At 40.0% G+C, this 15,921-nt stretch overlaps 1 protein-coding gene across 1 annotated transcript in view; it reads left to right on the top strand.

The window, feature by feature from the left end:
- The window catches only part of LOC101852578 (anoctamin-5), a 35,932-nt gene that overhangs the window by 3,478 nt on the left and 16,533 nt on the right, over window positions 1-15,921 (top strand). Inside the window, exons 4-15 of the mRNA XM_013088765.2 lie at window positions 810-913; window positions 2,367-2,574; window positions 4,428-4,752; window positions 5,296-5,328; window positions 5,917-6,011; window positions 6,804-6,925; window positions 8,551-8,640; window positions 9,185-9,340; window positions 11,257-11,293; window positions 11,914-12,023; window positions 13,665-13,798; window positions 15,328-15,550. Coding sequence (XP_012944219.2) covers window positions 810-913; window positions 2,367-2,574; window positions 4,428-4,752; window positions 5,296-5,328; window positions 5,917-6,011; window positions 6,804-6,925; window positions 8,551-8,640; window positions 9,185-9,340; window positions 11,257-11,293; window positions 11,914-12,023; window positions 13,665-13,798; window positions 15,328-15,550 — 1,637 coding nt within the window. The remainder of the gene's footprint in view (window positions 1-809; window positions 914-2,366; window positions 2,575-4,427; window positions 4,753-5,295; window positions 5,329-5,916; window positions 6,012-6,803; window positions 6,926-8,550; window positions 8,641-9,184; window positions 9,341-11,256; window positions 11,294-11,913; window positions 12,024-13,664; window positions 13,799-15,327; window positions 15,551-15,921) is intronic.

The raw sequence follows: 15,921 nt of genomic DNA, 5'->3' as shown, positions 1-15,921 counted from the left end.
CCCGCCTTCTCTCCCATCCTCTTCCTGTGAAGAGCACACCGTTAGGCCAGTTTTTATAATGCAGAGCTACAATGCGGATGAAAGAGGTTTAAATCCTTGAAAGTTCGTGGTCTTGCTTCTCGGATAGCTTTCATGGATCTCCACACTCTCGGCTCGGGGGCTCTCGTGGCCTAGAGGTTAAGGTGTTGGCCTCTCATTCATAGGTCCCGGGTTCGAATCCGGGTAGCGACCGAAACATTTTCTTCTCTAAAATTCCTGCTCTCTAGCAATGTTCTGTCGTCTGCTTTAGTCTCCTTTTTCTGCCCCCACCTCCTCCTCACCTCCTGGGCTCCTGACTCTTTCTACAGCCTTTCTACTGTTACTCCTTGGCTCCTTCTTACTGCTGTCTTTCAGCCATACCCCTGACCTTCTGGTAGGAAAGATCAACACCTAGCCTTCTCGGACAAGGGCGAAAAATCTCGGAGAGCCCGTGTGCAAGTTGCGCACGTTAAAGATCCCTTGGAGGTCTAACTTCGATCAGAGTAGGCGTAGGCCACAACGCGGGCAAAATTCAAACTTTCCTACAAACTGAAAAAGTTTAATGTGTTCCGCGCGCTCATATGACCTTATGCAGTTGCGAGCGCCGTAAAAGACACCCCCCCCCCCAATAAAACAAAACAACATACAAACAAAAAAACCTTTAAAAAGTGCCAAACAGGTGGAAATATGTTGGATTGTTTGATGTGATTATTTTGACGAGCCCCTGACTTCCCCATGGTGGCCCACATATGTTTTCTTTCCCTCTTTCTCTGCCATTTTCTGAGCCACAGTCTTGGACTACGTGAGCTCTCAGTTCATCATGAACAAAGTTCATCTCTACGAAGGATGGGAAGACCCTACTCATTTTTTCCGACCATCAATTCGATCATTTCTGGTATGTATCTCAAATTAGGATACCTGCATGTGTGTGTTCCTCTACATTTAGTGCATCTTTTGAGATGGGAGCAGTCATTTGTGCAAATACTGTTCTTACCCATTTCTCTTGAAAACAAGGGTTCTCAGACAGACTTTTTCATTTCTTTCTTTGTTTGCAAGGTTGGTTCTTGCGAAGGTTCTCTGATGTTCTATTTTAAAATCTGCATGACATAGATGGATTTAAAAAAACTTTATATATCCTAAATTGTTGACTATGGATCAAGGCATGGAATAAATAAAACAGCTACTATAGCTTGTTCTTTTTCATCTGACCGAGTAAAAAACAATTCTAGCCCATTGAGGAATTCACCCACGCCCACCAAAACTTTGCATGGCACTTCTGCAGGCCAGCGACCAAACAAAACTATTTTTTCAATAAATCTTGACCCAGTAATAAAAAAGTTTTCTGTTTGGGCGCTATATTAAAAACTGCTCGTTGGATACATACACTGGATCACTAAAATAAATGACTTACAGTAACCTTGCCTACAAAATGCTCATTTTGAGACAGCCACACTCTGCCCCCACATTTCAGTGTAAGCTTGAAGATTTCATCCCCGGCTGTCTAGATGTCTCCACGTGAGTCTCGAAAATTACTCACCCCGTCTCTTGAATTGTGTTTCTTAGGCGAACGTTAAAGAGTGGTGTTGAGGAAAATATGTCAACTTTTATGTTTAAAGTGTATGCTGTAATTCCCCTATACTTTTTTTGACCCACTCTAGGCTTTACATCAAAGAAAATGTGTGGGAACCTTAGTCTGCAGTGACTTTTATGAATGGGCTTTCAGATTCTGTTGGTCGCCTAACTCTTAGACCCGCATGCAAACACCCAGAAAGATTAAACAGAGCGATATGTTTTTATCCCGTTTTAACCATGGTCAGACAAAAGTGAACAAGCCATAGCTAAATGTGTTTCCCTGAGAAGATGGCTATCCGTACACATGCTAACTGGTCACTTTTAAGCACAAGGGGCTATCTCGATAAATGCTGTTTTGAGAAAATTGAAGGTAAAGTTTTTCCCCTTGTTCAGTTTCTTTAAAAGACAAGGAGAGTTTTCTCTATAACCAAACAAATATACACACCAATGAAACCAAACTTCTCCTATAGGTAGGGCAATGCCCATTTTCGGTGTAGGTCAAGATTTGTGGAAAATCCCGAAATCTGGGTTAGCCTGCTTGTCCTTAAAACCGTCCCCGTCGTTTTATGCAAGAAAAATTTTGAAATTATGCAAGCTGAGCCCAAAAATGTGAAATTATGCGATTCTGTTAATTTTAACAAAGAATGATAAAGGAAAAATAATAAGAAATTATGCTAAAAATCATCAAATTTTGCTAAATTACGCGGGGTGCATAAAACCACGGGGACAGTTAAAAGCAACAAATTAATTCGTCCGTACGTCGTGGCGTCCCGCAGGTTCACCACATCCTCATCAATCTGGACATACGGAGTGACCAGGAGAAGGAGGCAGACGCGGCCGCTGAGGAATCGGAGGATGAGGAGGACCAGGGCGCGTGTTCGTTCTGCCCGGGGCCGTGTCGTACGATTCTGTGCTGTGGAACGAACGGCAGACCCACCCAAGGGCCAGGCCAACAGCCGAACAGCACCGCGCTGAAGAAAAAAGGTTGATGTACACACCCACACACACACTTACACACAAACACACTCACAAACATACACACTCACACACACACACTCGCAAACATACACACACTTACACACACATATATACACACACACACATACACACACATACACACACACATTCACAAACATATACACACACACTCACAAACATACACACACACACACACTCACAAACATACCCACATACACACACACACTCACATACACACACACATACAGACACACACTCATACATACATACACACACACACTCATACACACGCATACACAAACATACACACACACACACACACACTCACACACACACACACATATACTCACAAACATACACACATACACACACACATACACACACACACACACTCATACATACATACACACGCACACACACTTACACACACACATACATAAACATACACACACACACACACACAGACACACACTCATACATACACACACACATACACACACACAGACACACACTCATACATACACACACATATACACAAACATACACACACACACACGCATACACACACATACACAAACATACACACACACAGACACACACTCATACATACCCTCACACACACACACACACACACACACACACACACACACACACACACATACACACACACATGAACACACATACACAAATATACACACTCACACACACACAGACACACACTCATACATACACACACACATACACACACACACACTCTCAAACATGCTCGCAGAACAGCACCCGGCTGGAAAAAAAAGATTAGTGTTTAAGATAGGATGAAATAAGATAAGATAAGATAAGATAAGATACATCTTAATGTGTGGCTTCGTGGGGAAATCAAGCACTCACCAAAATAATGAAGTCAAAGAAACTGATAATTTTGTTCTGCCTATTGGGCACATTTTACCTTTTGTTATTTTTTGTTTCTGTGAGGAGCAGACAAGACACCTTATATGTCCATGTTTGTGTGGGTTTGACTGAGAATCATTGATGAAAGCAACCGAAACTGTAAATGTGCAGTGACTAAGGACACTCAAGCTTTGGAATTCACCATTTTTGTGGCCATTTTCTTGCTACTTTTATCTCTGACAACTGGTGAACCCTACTACCTTCAATCGCGAATGTCTCGACTTCTGTTCAATCGATCGATGGGTCTTTTTAAACCACAAGCAAGACAAATAAACACACTTTAAGATACCTTGTTGTTCTACAACTGAAAAATTCAGGTGCTGAATGTCGTGAACTGAGTTTTTAACTGAGGACACGGAAATTCATTTTTTTCCAACGCTCTTGGTAAAGAAATCAATAATTGTGTCAGGGCGCGGTGGAATCAGGCGCTCGTCAAATTTTGGACATATCGGGTTATTGGTAGCATATTAAAGCCTGTTCATTTGTCTTTCTTTTGGTGTGAAAAGTATCCATCTATGCTGAACAGAAGTCGAGATATTTGCGATAGTTGGAGGTCAGGGTCACCTGGTTTCAGCGACAAAAAATATCGAGAAAATGGCCGCCAAAGTTTGGTAATTTCCATAACTTGAGAGTCCTTGAAAAATGAAAATTTACATATTTTATACCTTTAATCTATGTTTTTCAGTAAAATCCACACAGAAGTGTGTTTTTAAATGAATGTAAATGGTGTTGAGCCAAAAAAAGAAAAAAAAAAAAAAATTGCCCAACAGCCAGATAAATTCCAATTTCTTTAATTTCATTATTTTGACAAGCGCCTGATTTCACCGCGATGCCTCACAATTAGTGTCCCACTTTTGTCAATTGACTGATTGATCTTGCTTTCTAACGTGGTTTTTTTTTTTGGTCCTCAGGTCTCAAGTTTTTGCTGATGAGAGGAACCTACACCGACTTCCTGGTCCTGCATGAGGACTCTGTGAAGTCTCATGAGAAAGAGGACAATTTGCCGAACCACTTCGACACGGCTCAGACTCAGGTGAACTCTCTGGATGAAGATCCGCGGAAAGATCTGGACGACTCGTGGACCAAGCCGCTCAAGTTCCAGCCGATGTGGCACATCCGCGACTACTTCGGAGAGAAGATCGCCTTCTACTTCGCGTGGACGGGGATGCTGATCACAACGCTGTGGATCCCAACCTTTTTTGGCTTGATTGTTTTCTTCTACGGGTTATACCAGAGGTGAGATGTGATAAAATTTCGTCTGACGTAGGGTTTTTTTTTATAGTAAGAAACTAGTGAGAACAATTCACCCTCACCTTCACCTATCCCGTAGACTGGATGTCCGTCGGGGCTTCAGAAGATTTGGCCACCAGCCTCCTCCACTCCTTCCAGTCTTCAGCTTTTCTGAGTGTGTCTTTGAGGTCCAGGCCTGTCCATTCCTTGATGTTGTCCTCCCAACTCTTCTTCGGTCTGCCTCTGCTCCTCTTTCCCTGGACGCTGTCTTGCAGCATCATCTTGGCAAGGCCGGATGAACGGGTGATGTGTCCATACCATTGAAGTTTGCGTTTCCTGACCAAAGTGAGAAGGTCAGCAAATGGTCCAATTGCATTTTTGATTGAACAATTAGGAAGCGATAAATGCGGTTTCTCTACGAGACATAAGATGGGATAAAATTATACTTTTTACTTACTTACCATCGCAATATTCCAACCTTTGTTCCTATCACATAAAACCCATTAAATCTTAGTGATGACTAATTTTTGTCAAACTTTTTCTTTTCAGCGTCACAGAGAACACAGTGACTAACTCAACAGGGTAAGAAATGTTTCCTTCTTTTTGGAAAACTGGGTCTGCTTGATTTGAAATAAGACTGTTCTCTTACATAAAGATAAGGTAAATTTTTACAGTCACTCCCACACACAGATGCACTGCTTCGGGGCTCAAACTGTGTCTTGTTTGCTTCAGATCACACTCATATAAATATATATAGCCACTATCACTGTCGCAAATCAATTATTTTAAAGAAAATTTCAAACCTAACGGCAACATATCAAATTATGGCTTAAACACACCTCTCCCCAGATTTTTTTTTACTTCAGGGGGCCCCCTGAAACCCCCGGATTGTTCCAAAGCGCGCAAATTACTAGGTGGTCAGGCTTAGTGTGATGTAGCTTGATTAAAAACCGTCGAATATTTCATAGACTATTAATTGGCGAAGGAAATGAAGTTGATATTTATGTTCAGCGCATATATATATTGTAGAAAATGGACAAATGGTAGCTAAGTGTGAGATGGGAGTGAAAGTAAAAGAATACCAAAGATAATTAATTAACGTGTTTGTTTATAATTAATTAACGTGTTTGTTTATAATTAATTAATGTGTTTGTTTGTTGCATGACTCAGGGTCGCCGGAGCGCTGAAGGACGTGCTGGGAGACGTGAAGAGAGCCTTTGACAACGACATCACTCCGTTCTTTGCCTTGTTCATCTGTTGTTGGGGTAAGTTCAGATCTACCGTAGGCTTATGGTGTGTGTGTGTGTGTGTGTGTGTGTGTGTGTGTGTGTGTGTGTTTGTGAATATTGTTCGTACTTGCATTTATGTAAAGCGCCTAGAGCTGTCTTCACATTATGGGAGTGGGCGCTATAGAATTAATCATCTCCATTAAATTATTATTATTATTATTATTATTATTATTATACACTCTTAAATCAGCTCAACCATAGACTTATACTCGCTTTACTCTTTACTGACGGCTCAAGAGAATACTCGTATCCAGGCAGCCACCTGACTACGATGGAGAAATTCCGAATCCCTTGATGTCTCTCTAAAACTTGCTCCAGTCCAGCATTTCCAAGTTAAAAAAAAACTATTATAAAGTTACCGTTCATACACTTCTGTACCCTTATTGTCTGCTAATTTTGTTGCTGTTTGGAGGGAAAGTTATTGCAGGTTTAGTGTGGGTGGTGGGTGGGTACCTAGATTTGTGGGTGTGGCTGGAGGCAGCCCAGGTGGATGTGGCTGCTCAGGGAGGCGACTCAGGTGGAAATGGGTTATGCTGTTGTCATGAAATTCTCTTCTGTAGAATGTGTGTTTTCTGTGATGTGGGCCAATGGCCTTAAACACTGAATAGTGGGTGGTTGGCGGGTGCTCTGGTGTGGTTTGCTTAATAAACCAACGGTCAGAATAATGCCTGTTTCTTCAATTTCGTTATTTTGACAAGTGCCTGATTTCACCATGCCGCCTCACATATGAATAACAAGTTACTGAGTGAGCCTCGTACCCCCATTCAGGTACCATATTCCTGGAGCTTTGGAAGCGACAGAGAGCCACGCTGGCGTACGAGTGGGACGTGGACCAGTTCGAGGCCAATGAGCCGGACAGACCCCAGTTTTATGGGACAAAAATCAAACAGGTGAGATAGAGGACACAGTTTTATGGGACAAAAATCAAACAGGTGAGATAGAGGACACAGTTTTATGGGACAAAAATCAAACAGGTGAGATAGAGGACACAGTTTTATGGGACAAAAATCAAACAGGTGAGATAGAGGACACAGTTTTATGGGACAAAAATCAAACAGGTTCCAGCTTAGTCGCTACCTAATTACAAAGTTCTATCTGACATTTTGGACTGTTCTGAGTTAATTTGACCATGAGGTCAGCCTCTACCTGCTCTGTCAGAGTCATAAGATTATTCAGAGTCATATAACGATATATTCAAAGAATTGCATTCGAAAAAGCTTGACGTGATGTGAAACTCAAAATCTTTAACGTCAAATGTCTCAAAACTAGGCACTGTGCTGATAGAACTTTGCAATTCTGAGGTAGCAAATTGTCATGAGAACAAGAATTAAATTGACATTTTTTAGCAAAAGTCTCACTTTCAACTTTTTTCCTTTTGGGAAAAGACATATTGTATTTTCAGCAACATAGGTGTTCTGAGTGTTCAAGATACCAAAAAAGCCTCTATTTCACAGGAAACTCTAAAAATTCTCTTACTGATTTAACTTGTTTGAAAGGAGTTCAGCTTGACTATCGTTTGGAGTTATCGGAGAGTAAAGAATTGCCTGTATTTTTCAGAACATATCTTTGCAGTATTTCAAAGTATTTGTATTGTTTGTGTCTGCATTTTCAGTTGAGCCATAATCAAACACAAGAATGCTGTTTGAGAACGTTATGCTAAAGATTTCTTTTCTTTTTAAAAGTCTAATCATCATCCAATGCCAGATCTGGAAACAGTCATCGGCGATCATGGTTCTCCATTCATTCCTTTGCTCGGATGCTCAATAAAAAGCTACATTTCCATGGTCTTTCTCCGTTATCCATTTGTTTAGGTTCTCTAAGTAGGTTGCTCTGGGCCTACCCCTGCCTCGTCTGCCTTCACTTTTGCCAGTGAGAGCTAGATGTTCAAGACCCTTATGTCTAATCAGGTGTCCCAAAAACTGCATTGTCATTTCCTGATTGTTTTTAACATTGAGCGTCCCACGTGGGCTTCATCAAGCACTACCTCATTTGATTTCTTTTCTTTTCACGATACTCTTAGCAGTCTCCTAAGAGACCACATTTATTCCCCGTTAATTATCTTTTTTTGACATCTCTTTTTTTCCTTACCCCCACAGCAGTGCTACTGACTGAAGTGTCTTTAGGCCATTCCCAAAGAGAAGACATTAACATGTTCTTATGCTCAATAGAATTGTGAATTGGCTGATTCATCAATTTCATGCTCATAACTGTGCCTGATCTGCAACAGGGAACTGCTGCTTTTTCTTTCCTCATCCTTACTATTGTCATTTTCCTCTACTTCTTTTGCATGTTTGTCACACTCTTGTGACCCGCTATTTCCGGGGTGCCTTGATAGTCGAAGCAGACTTTGTGCTGTTGAGGCTGGAGAGGTGAGCAGAGTAAGCCTGATTTCCTGTAAGGACTTCTCTGTTGACATCCACCACTTAGCGCTTATATAACCTTATGCAGTTGTGAGCGCCGTAAAACCTCTACTCAATCAAAAAACTAAAACTATCTTTTTCTCCCAACCGTCCAGGATCCGGTGACCAACGAGGCAGCCTGGTTCTATCCGTTCCGGCGACAGATTCTCAAGTTTACTACCTCCGGCTCTGTCCTCTTTTTCATGGTGAGTGTGTCCCCGACGCTTTTCTGGGAAATAATTGTTTCTTTATAATTGGTCGGTTTTAAGGACAAATGAGCTAACCCAGATTTCGGGGTTTTCCATAAATTTTGACCTACACTAAAAATGGGCATTGCCCTACCTACAGGAGAAGTTTGGTTTCAAAGATTAGTATATTTTATCTTTTGGTTACAGAGAAAACATTCCTTGTCTTTTAAAGAAACTAAACTGGGGGCAAAAACTTCATTTTCGATTTTCTCAAAAAAGCATTTTTCGAAATAGCCTCCTTAATGTGCTTAAAAGTGACCTCATCTTACATGACCTTATCTTACCTTATATTATCTCATCTCATCTCATTTCATCTCAACTCATCTCATCTCATCTCATCTCGTCTCGTCTCGTCTCATCCCATCTCATCTCATCTCATTGTATCTTATCTTATCTTACCTTTCCTTACTTTATCTTATGTTATCGTATCGTATCTAATCTTACCTTTCCTTATCTGATCTCAACTCATCTCCTCTCATCTCATCCTTCCCTCCCCCCACAGACAGCCCTTGTCATCATCAGCGTGGTTGCTGTCATCGTGTACCGTGTGGTCATGGACGTCGACTACTGCCCCAACATGCCCGACAACGAGTGCTTCCTGTTAACGACAGTCCTCTCCTCCATCATGAACGCTGTGTCCATCCTCCTACTGGGGAAGGTACTGGTCAATTCATTCTCTCTTTGAAGACGCGTTGTTTCGGTGTATTTCTTTAAATGAAGCATAAATGTTATTTCTACACTTTTTAAAATTCAGTTTTCTCTTCTCCTGTCTGAAATTTAAAATGCAAACTAGAACATGTTAAGGGCCTACTGTGCGATGTAAATGTGTGTTCATGATCTGTGTGTCACTGTTCAAAATGTTCCGCTGCGTTACCTTTGGTTTGTTGCTTGTCGTACAAATGTGTCCGCTACGTCCCTAAAGAGTTAACTTTTTACCTTAGAGGGAAGAAACCCACTGTGCCGGGGCCCTCTTTTGGTGGGAAATCTAAAAGTGACATATACACATCACTAAGGTCTATACCGCACCAGGACATATCTGTCTTTTGACAGACTAAAGCCTGTGTTTTAGGGGGTTTTGAACAATGAAGTAATACGAACCCTACCGCACTACTTAGACACAATATTTGAGTCGTGAAAAGCTGTGACCGGCCACAAACCGAGTACGACAAGTCTGACTAAAGACTGGTTTGAGCCAGTAAGAGAATAGAGCAGTCTGCCATAATAAGATAAAACTACCCTGGAAATTTGATGACATGCTGAGTTCCTAACACCTACACATACATACATCTGGTCGTGTTTTGATGACATGCCGAGTTCCTTTCACCTACACACGTATGCATCTGATCGTTTTTTTACGACAAACTACTTTCTGTGCACATCAAGCAAGGACCATCAGCAAATGTTTTTAAAGCCAATCATGAATGTTGATGTCAATTGGACAGAGAAATTAATAAGCGCAGTTGAAGGCAACAGCAAACCTTTGCTGTACCATAAAGCTTTGAAAGATTATTATTCCAACAGAGATTTAAAAGTAGAGCACATACACATTCTATCTCTCTCAATTCCACGTTCAAAATAATCATTAATATCAAAGTCTTAAGACGCTTGAGTCTTAGTGCGGTACGGCTCAAGTGGAAGTTAAATTCTTTGACAAAACTGACTAAATGGTCTAAAGACAGATCTGTCTAGGTGCGGTATAGGCCTCTATTGGTCATTAAATCGAAGCAAGTGCGCTTACACCCCAATATCTGAGGAATCCAACAGTACAACATTCTGTGGGACACACGGTACTGGAGTCCTCTGTTAACTCTAATTGTGTAGATATTTAAAAAGTAGGCCAACGGAGAATGTAAATGAATGTTACCTTTCTACATCAAGCTTGTTTTTCTCTCTTCAGAGGCCCTGCACATGTCTGCAATAGGGCCTGTTTCTAACTGCAATATTTCCAAAGAAAATGAAAAACATTTGCTATTTAGCAAAGGTTATAAATACATATCTCTTATTATATGTGAGGCAGGCTGACAAAATGAGTTACTTCTCTCAATCCACCAACGTAGAATCTAGATATTGACCAAAAATCTACACTAGGGTCAAATTTACAGGTTTTCTTTTCATGCCATATTCTTTAACTATAATATGCCTTTTATTATTTCGTACTTATAAATTGTATAAAAATTTCCCCTATAAGCGTGAAGGATCTATTTTTTGTTTTGTTTTGAGTCATTCAAATGTTGACTGAAGTCTTTTCTGTTTTTAAATGAATGAGATGAATATTTGGAGTGATTTTCTTTTAGTCAGAACACAACGTTTTATGTTACTGTTGTATGTTGTACTGTATTGTAAAGCACTCAGAGCCTGTGTACTTTCATCGGGGTTGAGTGCTATATAAATGTCATTTATTATTATTATTATTATTTCTATAAGGCTTGAATTGGAGAAGTAGGCCAAACTCGTTTTGTCAGCATGCTTTACATAATATGTTCACACTCTAGGATTCTGATGTTACTAGAATTGTTTCCACTGTAAGTGTGATGTATTCCTTTAATAAACATGATTCTTGGTGTATCTTTGCAGATCTACGACAAGCTGGCCGTGGTTTTAACAGATTGGGGTAAGTTGGTCTGGGGGGTATTTTGTTCACATTTTGTGCTTTGATGAAGGATTTAAGTTTACGTTTTTGTAAATGATGCGTATAGGCCACAAAACTGTTATTGATATTTTTCATTTCTTCATGAAATAAATTAGAAATTTTAAGTTAGTTCTTGAGAATTAACATATTATGTGCAGTATTTTGGGGAACCATTTTGTTTATCGTAAAAGGACACTGCTATTGTTTTAACGATATATGGTCGCTTTTAAGGACAACCGGGCTAACCCACATTTTGAGGGTTTCCAGAAATCTTGACCTGCACCAAATGTGGACATAGCCCTGCCTATAGCAGAAGTTTGGTTTCATTGGTGTGTATATTTGTTTGGTTATAGAGAAAACTCTCCTTGTCTTTTAAAGAAACTGAACAAGGACCCAAACTTTACCTTTGATTTTCTCAAAACAGCATTTTTCGGGATAGCCCCCTTGTGCTTATTGTTGTTGTTGCTGTTTTCAAATCTCTTTAGCTGCGAGAATTTTGATCTTGGCAGCGCAATGCCTCTCTCTAGAAACCACATGTCCTTGTCGTCTGGTCAACGCCTTGGCTTAAAAGTGACCATATTGTGTGTAATTTTCTGTTTCAGAGAACCACCGGACTCAAACCCGCTACGACGATGCTCTGATCATCAAACTTTTTGCCTTCCAGTTCGTCAACAGTTATGCTTCTTGTTTTTACATCGCTTTCTTCAGAGGGGTGAGTATTAGCGAAAAACAGAAAATGCCCAACAGAAAAAAATGATTATTTGAACCAGCCGTGAACATTTTCTTATTTACATTTGTCACCTCTGCAGATTTAGCCGACTTTTAATCAAAATAATTTCATATACGTCTTGATTTCTCTACTCTTGAAGAGTGCTTTTTAGAACTCCCCTTTTCAGTAGAAACTCGCGCGAATTTTGGTTTTGTTCCGATTCCAGTATCATTTGTGAGGCGCGCTGACAAAATGAGTTACTTCTCGCAATCTATAAATGGAAAAATTAGCCCAAAATCGACACTAGGATCAAATTTGTTGATGCCATATTCTTTAAGTGTAACTAACACACCTTTCATTATTTCGTACTTATAAATTGTAAAAACTTTACCTAAAAAGCGCGCTCAAATCTGAGAAGAAACTCATTTTGTCAGCACGCTTCACAATTGGTAGTCACTGCTGGCCATCGAATATAATATATTTGTTGATGAGTTTTGAACTTGATAATGATGATAATGATAATTACGTTCATATAGCACGTATCCACATTCTTTGGCAAGCTGTATGTGCTTTACAACCATCATTGCCCCGGCAGACCCTAGGACATGACTCAGAAACATTCTTAGCCTGGCACACAGCGGCTGCTGTTTTTATTCTAAGTTACAAATCTTTCAGCCACTTCCCTGATCTTCTGGTAGGAAAGATCTACACCTAGCCTTCTTGGACAAGGGCGAAAAATCTCAGATGTTGCATGTGCAAGTTGCGCACATGAAAGATCCCTTGGCGGTTTAAAATCGATAAGAGTAGGGCTCGGTGGTCACCCTGGCAAAATTAAAAATTTCCTACCTACTTGAAAATGTTTAATGTGTCCCACGCGCTCATATGACCTTATGCAGTTGCGAGCGCCGTAAAACACTAACCAAAAAAAACCCCCAAAACCCCAAAACATTTGGGATCTGTTCTCGTCGCTGCGTTGATGATTTAGTTCTATATTTCTCCTCCTGTTGTGTCCATTATGTTCATCAGACAAGCAGTTACAAGTTTTTACCATTTCTTTTCTGTTTAACCCAATGGTAGTTATCTCTATTGACTGTTATTTTTTGTATGCAAATGCAACTTCCTAAATTTTTAGGTATTTTCTCAAAGTTACAGGGGCCTACCTGAATAATGTTAGGAGAAACTTTAATATATATTATCTGAAGCATTTTGTCTTGCTCGTAATTTCCATCATGATTATTGGTGTTGGTGGCCTATTGGTTAAGCTACCGGACTCGTAATCGTGAGGTTTTGGGTTCGGGGGTTTGAGCCGCGGGCCTGAAGTTGTGTCCTTGGGAAAGAGACATGCATTTTCCTCACTTCACCTAGGTGGGAATGGGTACCCGGCCATAGACAGCGAAAGATCTTGTCAGTATGTTAGTGTTTTAGCACCTATAAATGGCTGCTTGCACTGTATGCTTCCCAGGAAGTTGAGGTTGTTTCAAAATGCTCTCAGGTCTGCTGGGGTAATAGTATAGATTGTGAAGCGCGTAGAGCTTGCTGTTGAGCGGGGATTTGTGCTATACAAATGCTATCTATTATTATTATGGTCTTTTTATTATCACTTTATCCATATTCCACGGATGCTTCCATCGACTTTGTTTGCAGCGAGGCGCCAGCATCTTCAACGACCGCTACGTGGATTCCTGCGAGGGTTCCTGCATGACCCAGCTGTCCTTCCAGGTGTTGACTCTGATGGTGGCTAAACCCTTCCCCAAGTTCTTCAAAGACATCATTATCCCGTACGTTTGCTGGGGAGGAATTGTTACATATTGCTTAAATATACAATGGCGTACAAAAGAAACTTGAAAATGTAATCACCCAGTCAGTGTGTTAAAGCCTTGCACTACCCACTTGTGCAGCGTACCAAGTTAAAGCTAAATAAATCCTGCATCATCTGACACATCAATATTTCATCTACGTTATGAGACATCCAAGATATGGTCACTCAAAACTGACCTTAAAAAATCAGGATTCGCAAAATTGTGCTAAATCAAATTAACATAGAAGTATGTTTGCGCGTGTATTGAGGTGCTTCAACATTGGTGGAATGGACACGTAATGAATATCAAGTGATTGGAGAATATTGTCTCTGCAATGAACAACATCTTCTGATGTTGTTTTCAAACAGATTAGAAAACAGATTAGTCAGAAATACCAGGCAAAACCTGGACTTAGCATTGCATGGGCTCATTAGTAGGATTTTGTTTTTGTTTAGGAGCTATTGGTTTCGTGTAGAGCAAAATAACAATGAGCACATTTAATTTTACGTCCCAAGTTTTGCATGACGTTTGTTGTAGTGTCCTAGATACGGTTATTTGTGACTCACCTGTTTCGGTTTTCTTTGGAGCTATCGAAATGAAAACTGTTTATTGTAGAGACGAAATTCCCCATTCATTGTACATGCAATATATATATATATCCATTTGATCAATATCCATGATCCTCAATCCATGCGAGAAGATAATTTTACGTTTCTTTGATTTTGCACAATTTTGCCAAGCCTGATTTTTAAGGTCAATTTTGAAAATGTGTCAGATGATGCAGAATTTATTTAGCTTCAACTTGGTATGCTGTACGAGTGGGTAGAGCAAGATCGGGTGATTACATTTTCTTTCAAGTTTCTTTTGGACTCCACTATATATAGTATAAGACAATATGTCAAACACAGAATACTCGAAATCAGGCCTTTGTCAGACTGTCAAACTGTCCCGGTTTTTTTTTTTTCGTTATCTTTGTAAGATATTCCTCAAACTTTGGATCCTTTGAACTACCGAGGCCGGTCCCGACAAATTGGAGCTATCCATGTTATCCTGTTCTTTGTTCTGTAATCATTATACCAAAGAACTTTTGTTTGTGCTTGTCTTTTATGTTCAGATCATTTTCCATTGATGTGTATAGAGTGCGGGTAGATTGGACTTGGGAGGTAGGGGGGAGGGAGGAGGAGGGAGATTTTTAGATTTTCAGTTTCCAAGGACTCTCAGGCTATGGAAGTTACCAAACTTTGGCCGCCATTTACTCGCTAATTTTACCACGGATACCAGGTGACCCCACCTTCTACAATCGCTAACAGCTTGACTTCTATTTAAGATAAATGGGTACTTTTTCATGAACAGCAAGACAAGTGAATAAATTTTCAGATGACACCAATAACTTCATATAACCAAAAAATGACGAGCGCCTGAATCCACCGCGTCGTGACACATATTTTCCTCATCCAGATTTTAAAACACAACCATGAGCTTCTTCATCATCATCATCTCTTCTCCAGATTTTTGCTGAAGCTGTGGCGAAAGCGTCCCAACTGCTGTCGCTGCCGTTGCTGTCCGTGCTGCCGTCCCAACCAGGTGGAGGAGATGGACGGAGAGAACGTGGACAAGTGCAAGCACAGCAGCCATCTTGGATTCCTGGAGCGGGAGCGGCTCAAGCCGGACCTGGGCGACTTCACACTCGGGGAATACACGGAGAAAGTTATCCTCTACGGCTTCCTCATGGTCAGTTCAGGAGTGATGATATTATAATGATGATGATGATGATAACAAAAATGATGAAAATGAAAATAATAATAATGATGATGATAATTATTATAATAATAATGATGATAATGATAATAATAATTATAATAATGATGATGATGATGATGATGATGATAATTATAATAATAATGATAATGATTATAGTTATTAATGATATTGATAATGATGATAATAATAATAATAGTAATCATAGTCGTAATCAGAATAATAATAGGCTTATATTAAGAAGAAGAATAATGATAATGAAAATAATAATAGTAATTATAATGAAAATGATATCATAAATAATAGGGCCTAATAATAATAATAATAATAATAATAATAATTTT

The sequence above is a fragment of the Aplysia californica genome, unplaced genomic scaffold, assembly GCF_000002075.1.
Source record: "Aplysia californica isolate F4 #8 unplaced genomic scaffold, AplCal3.0 scaffold00807, whole genome shotgun sequence".
Classification (NCBI taxonomy): Eukaryota; Metazoa; Mollusca; class Gastropoda; order Aplysiida; family Aplysiidae; genus Aplysia; species Aplysia californica.
This window is presented reverse-complemented; position numbering and strand designations above follow the sequence as displayed.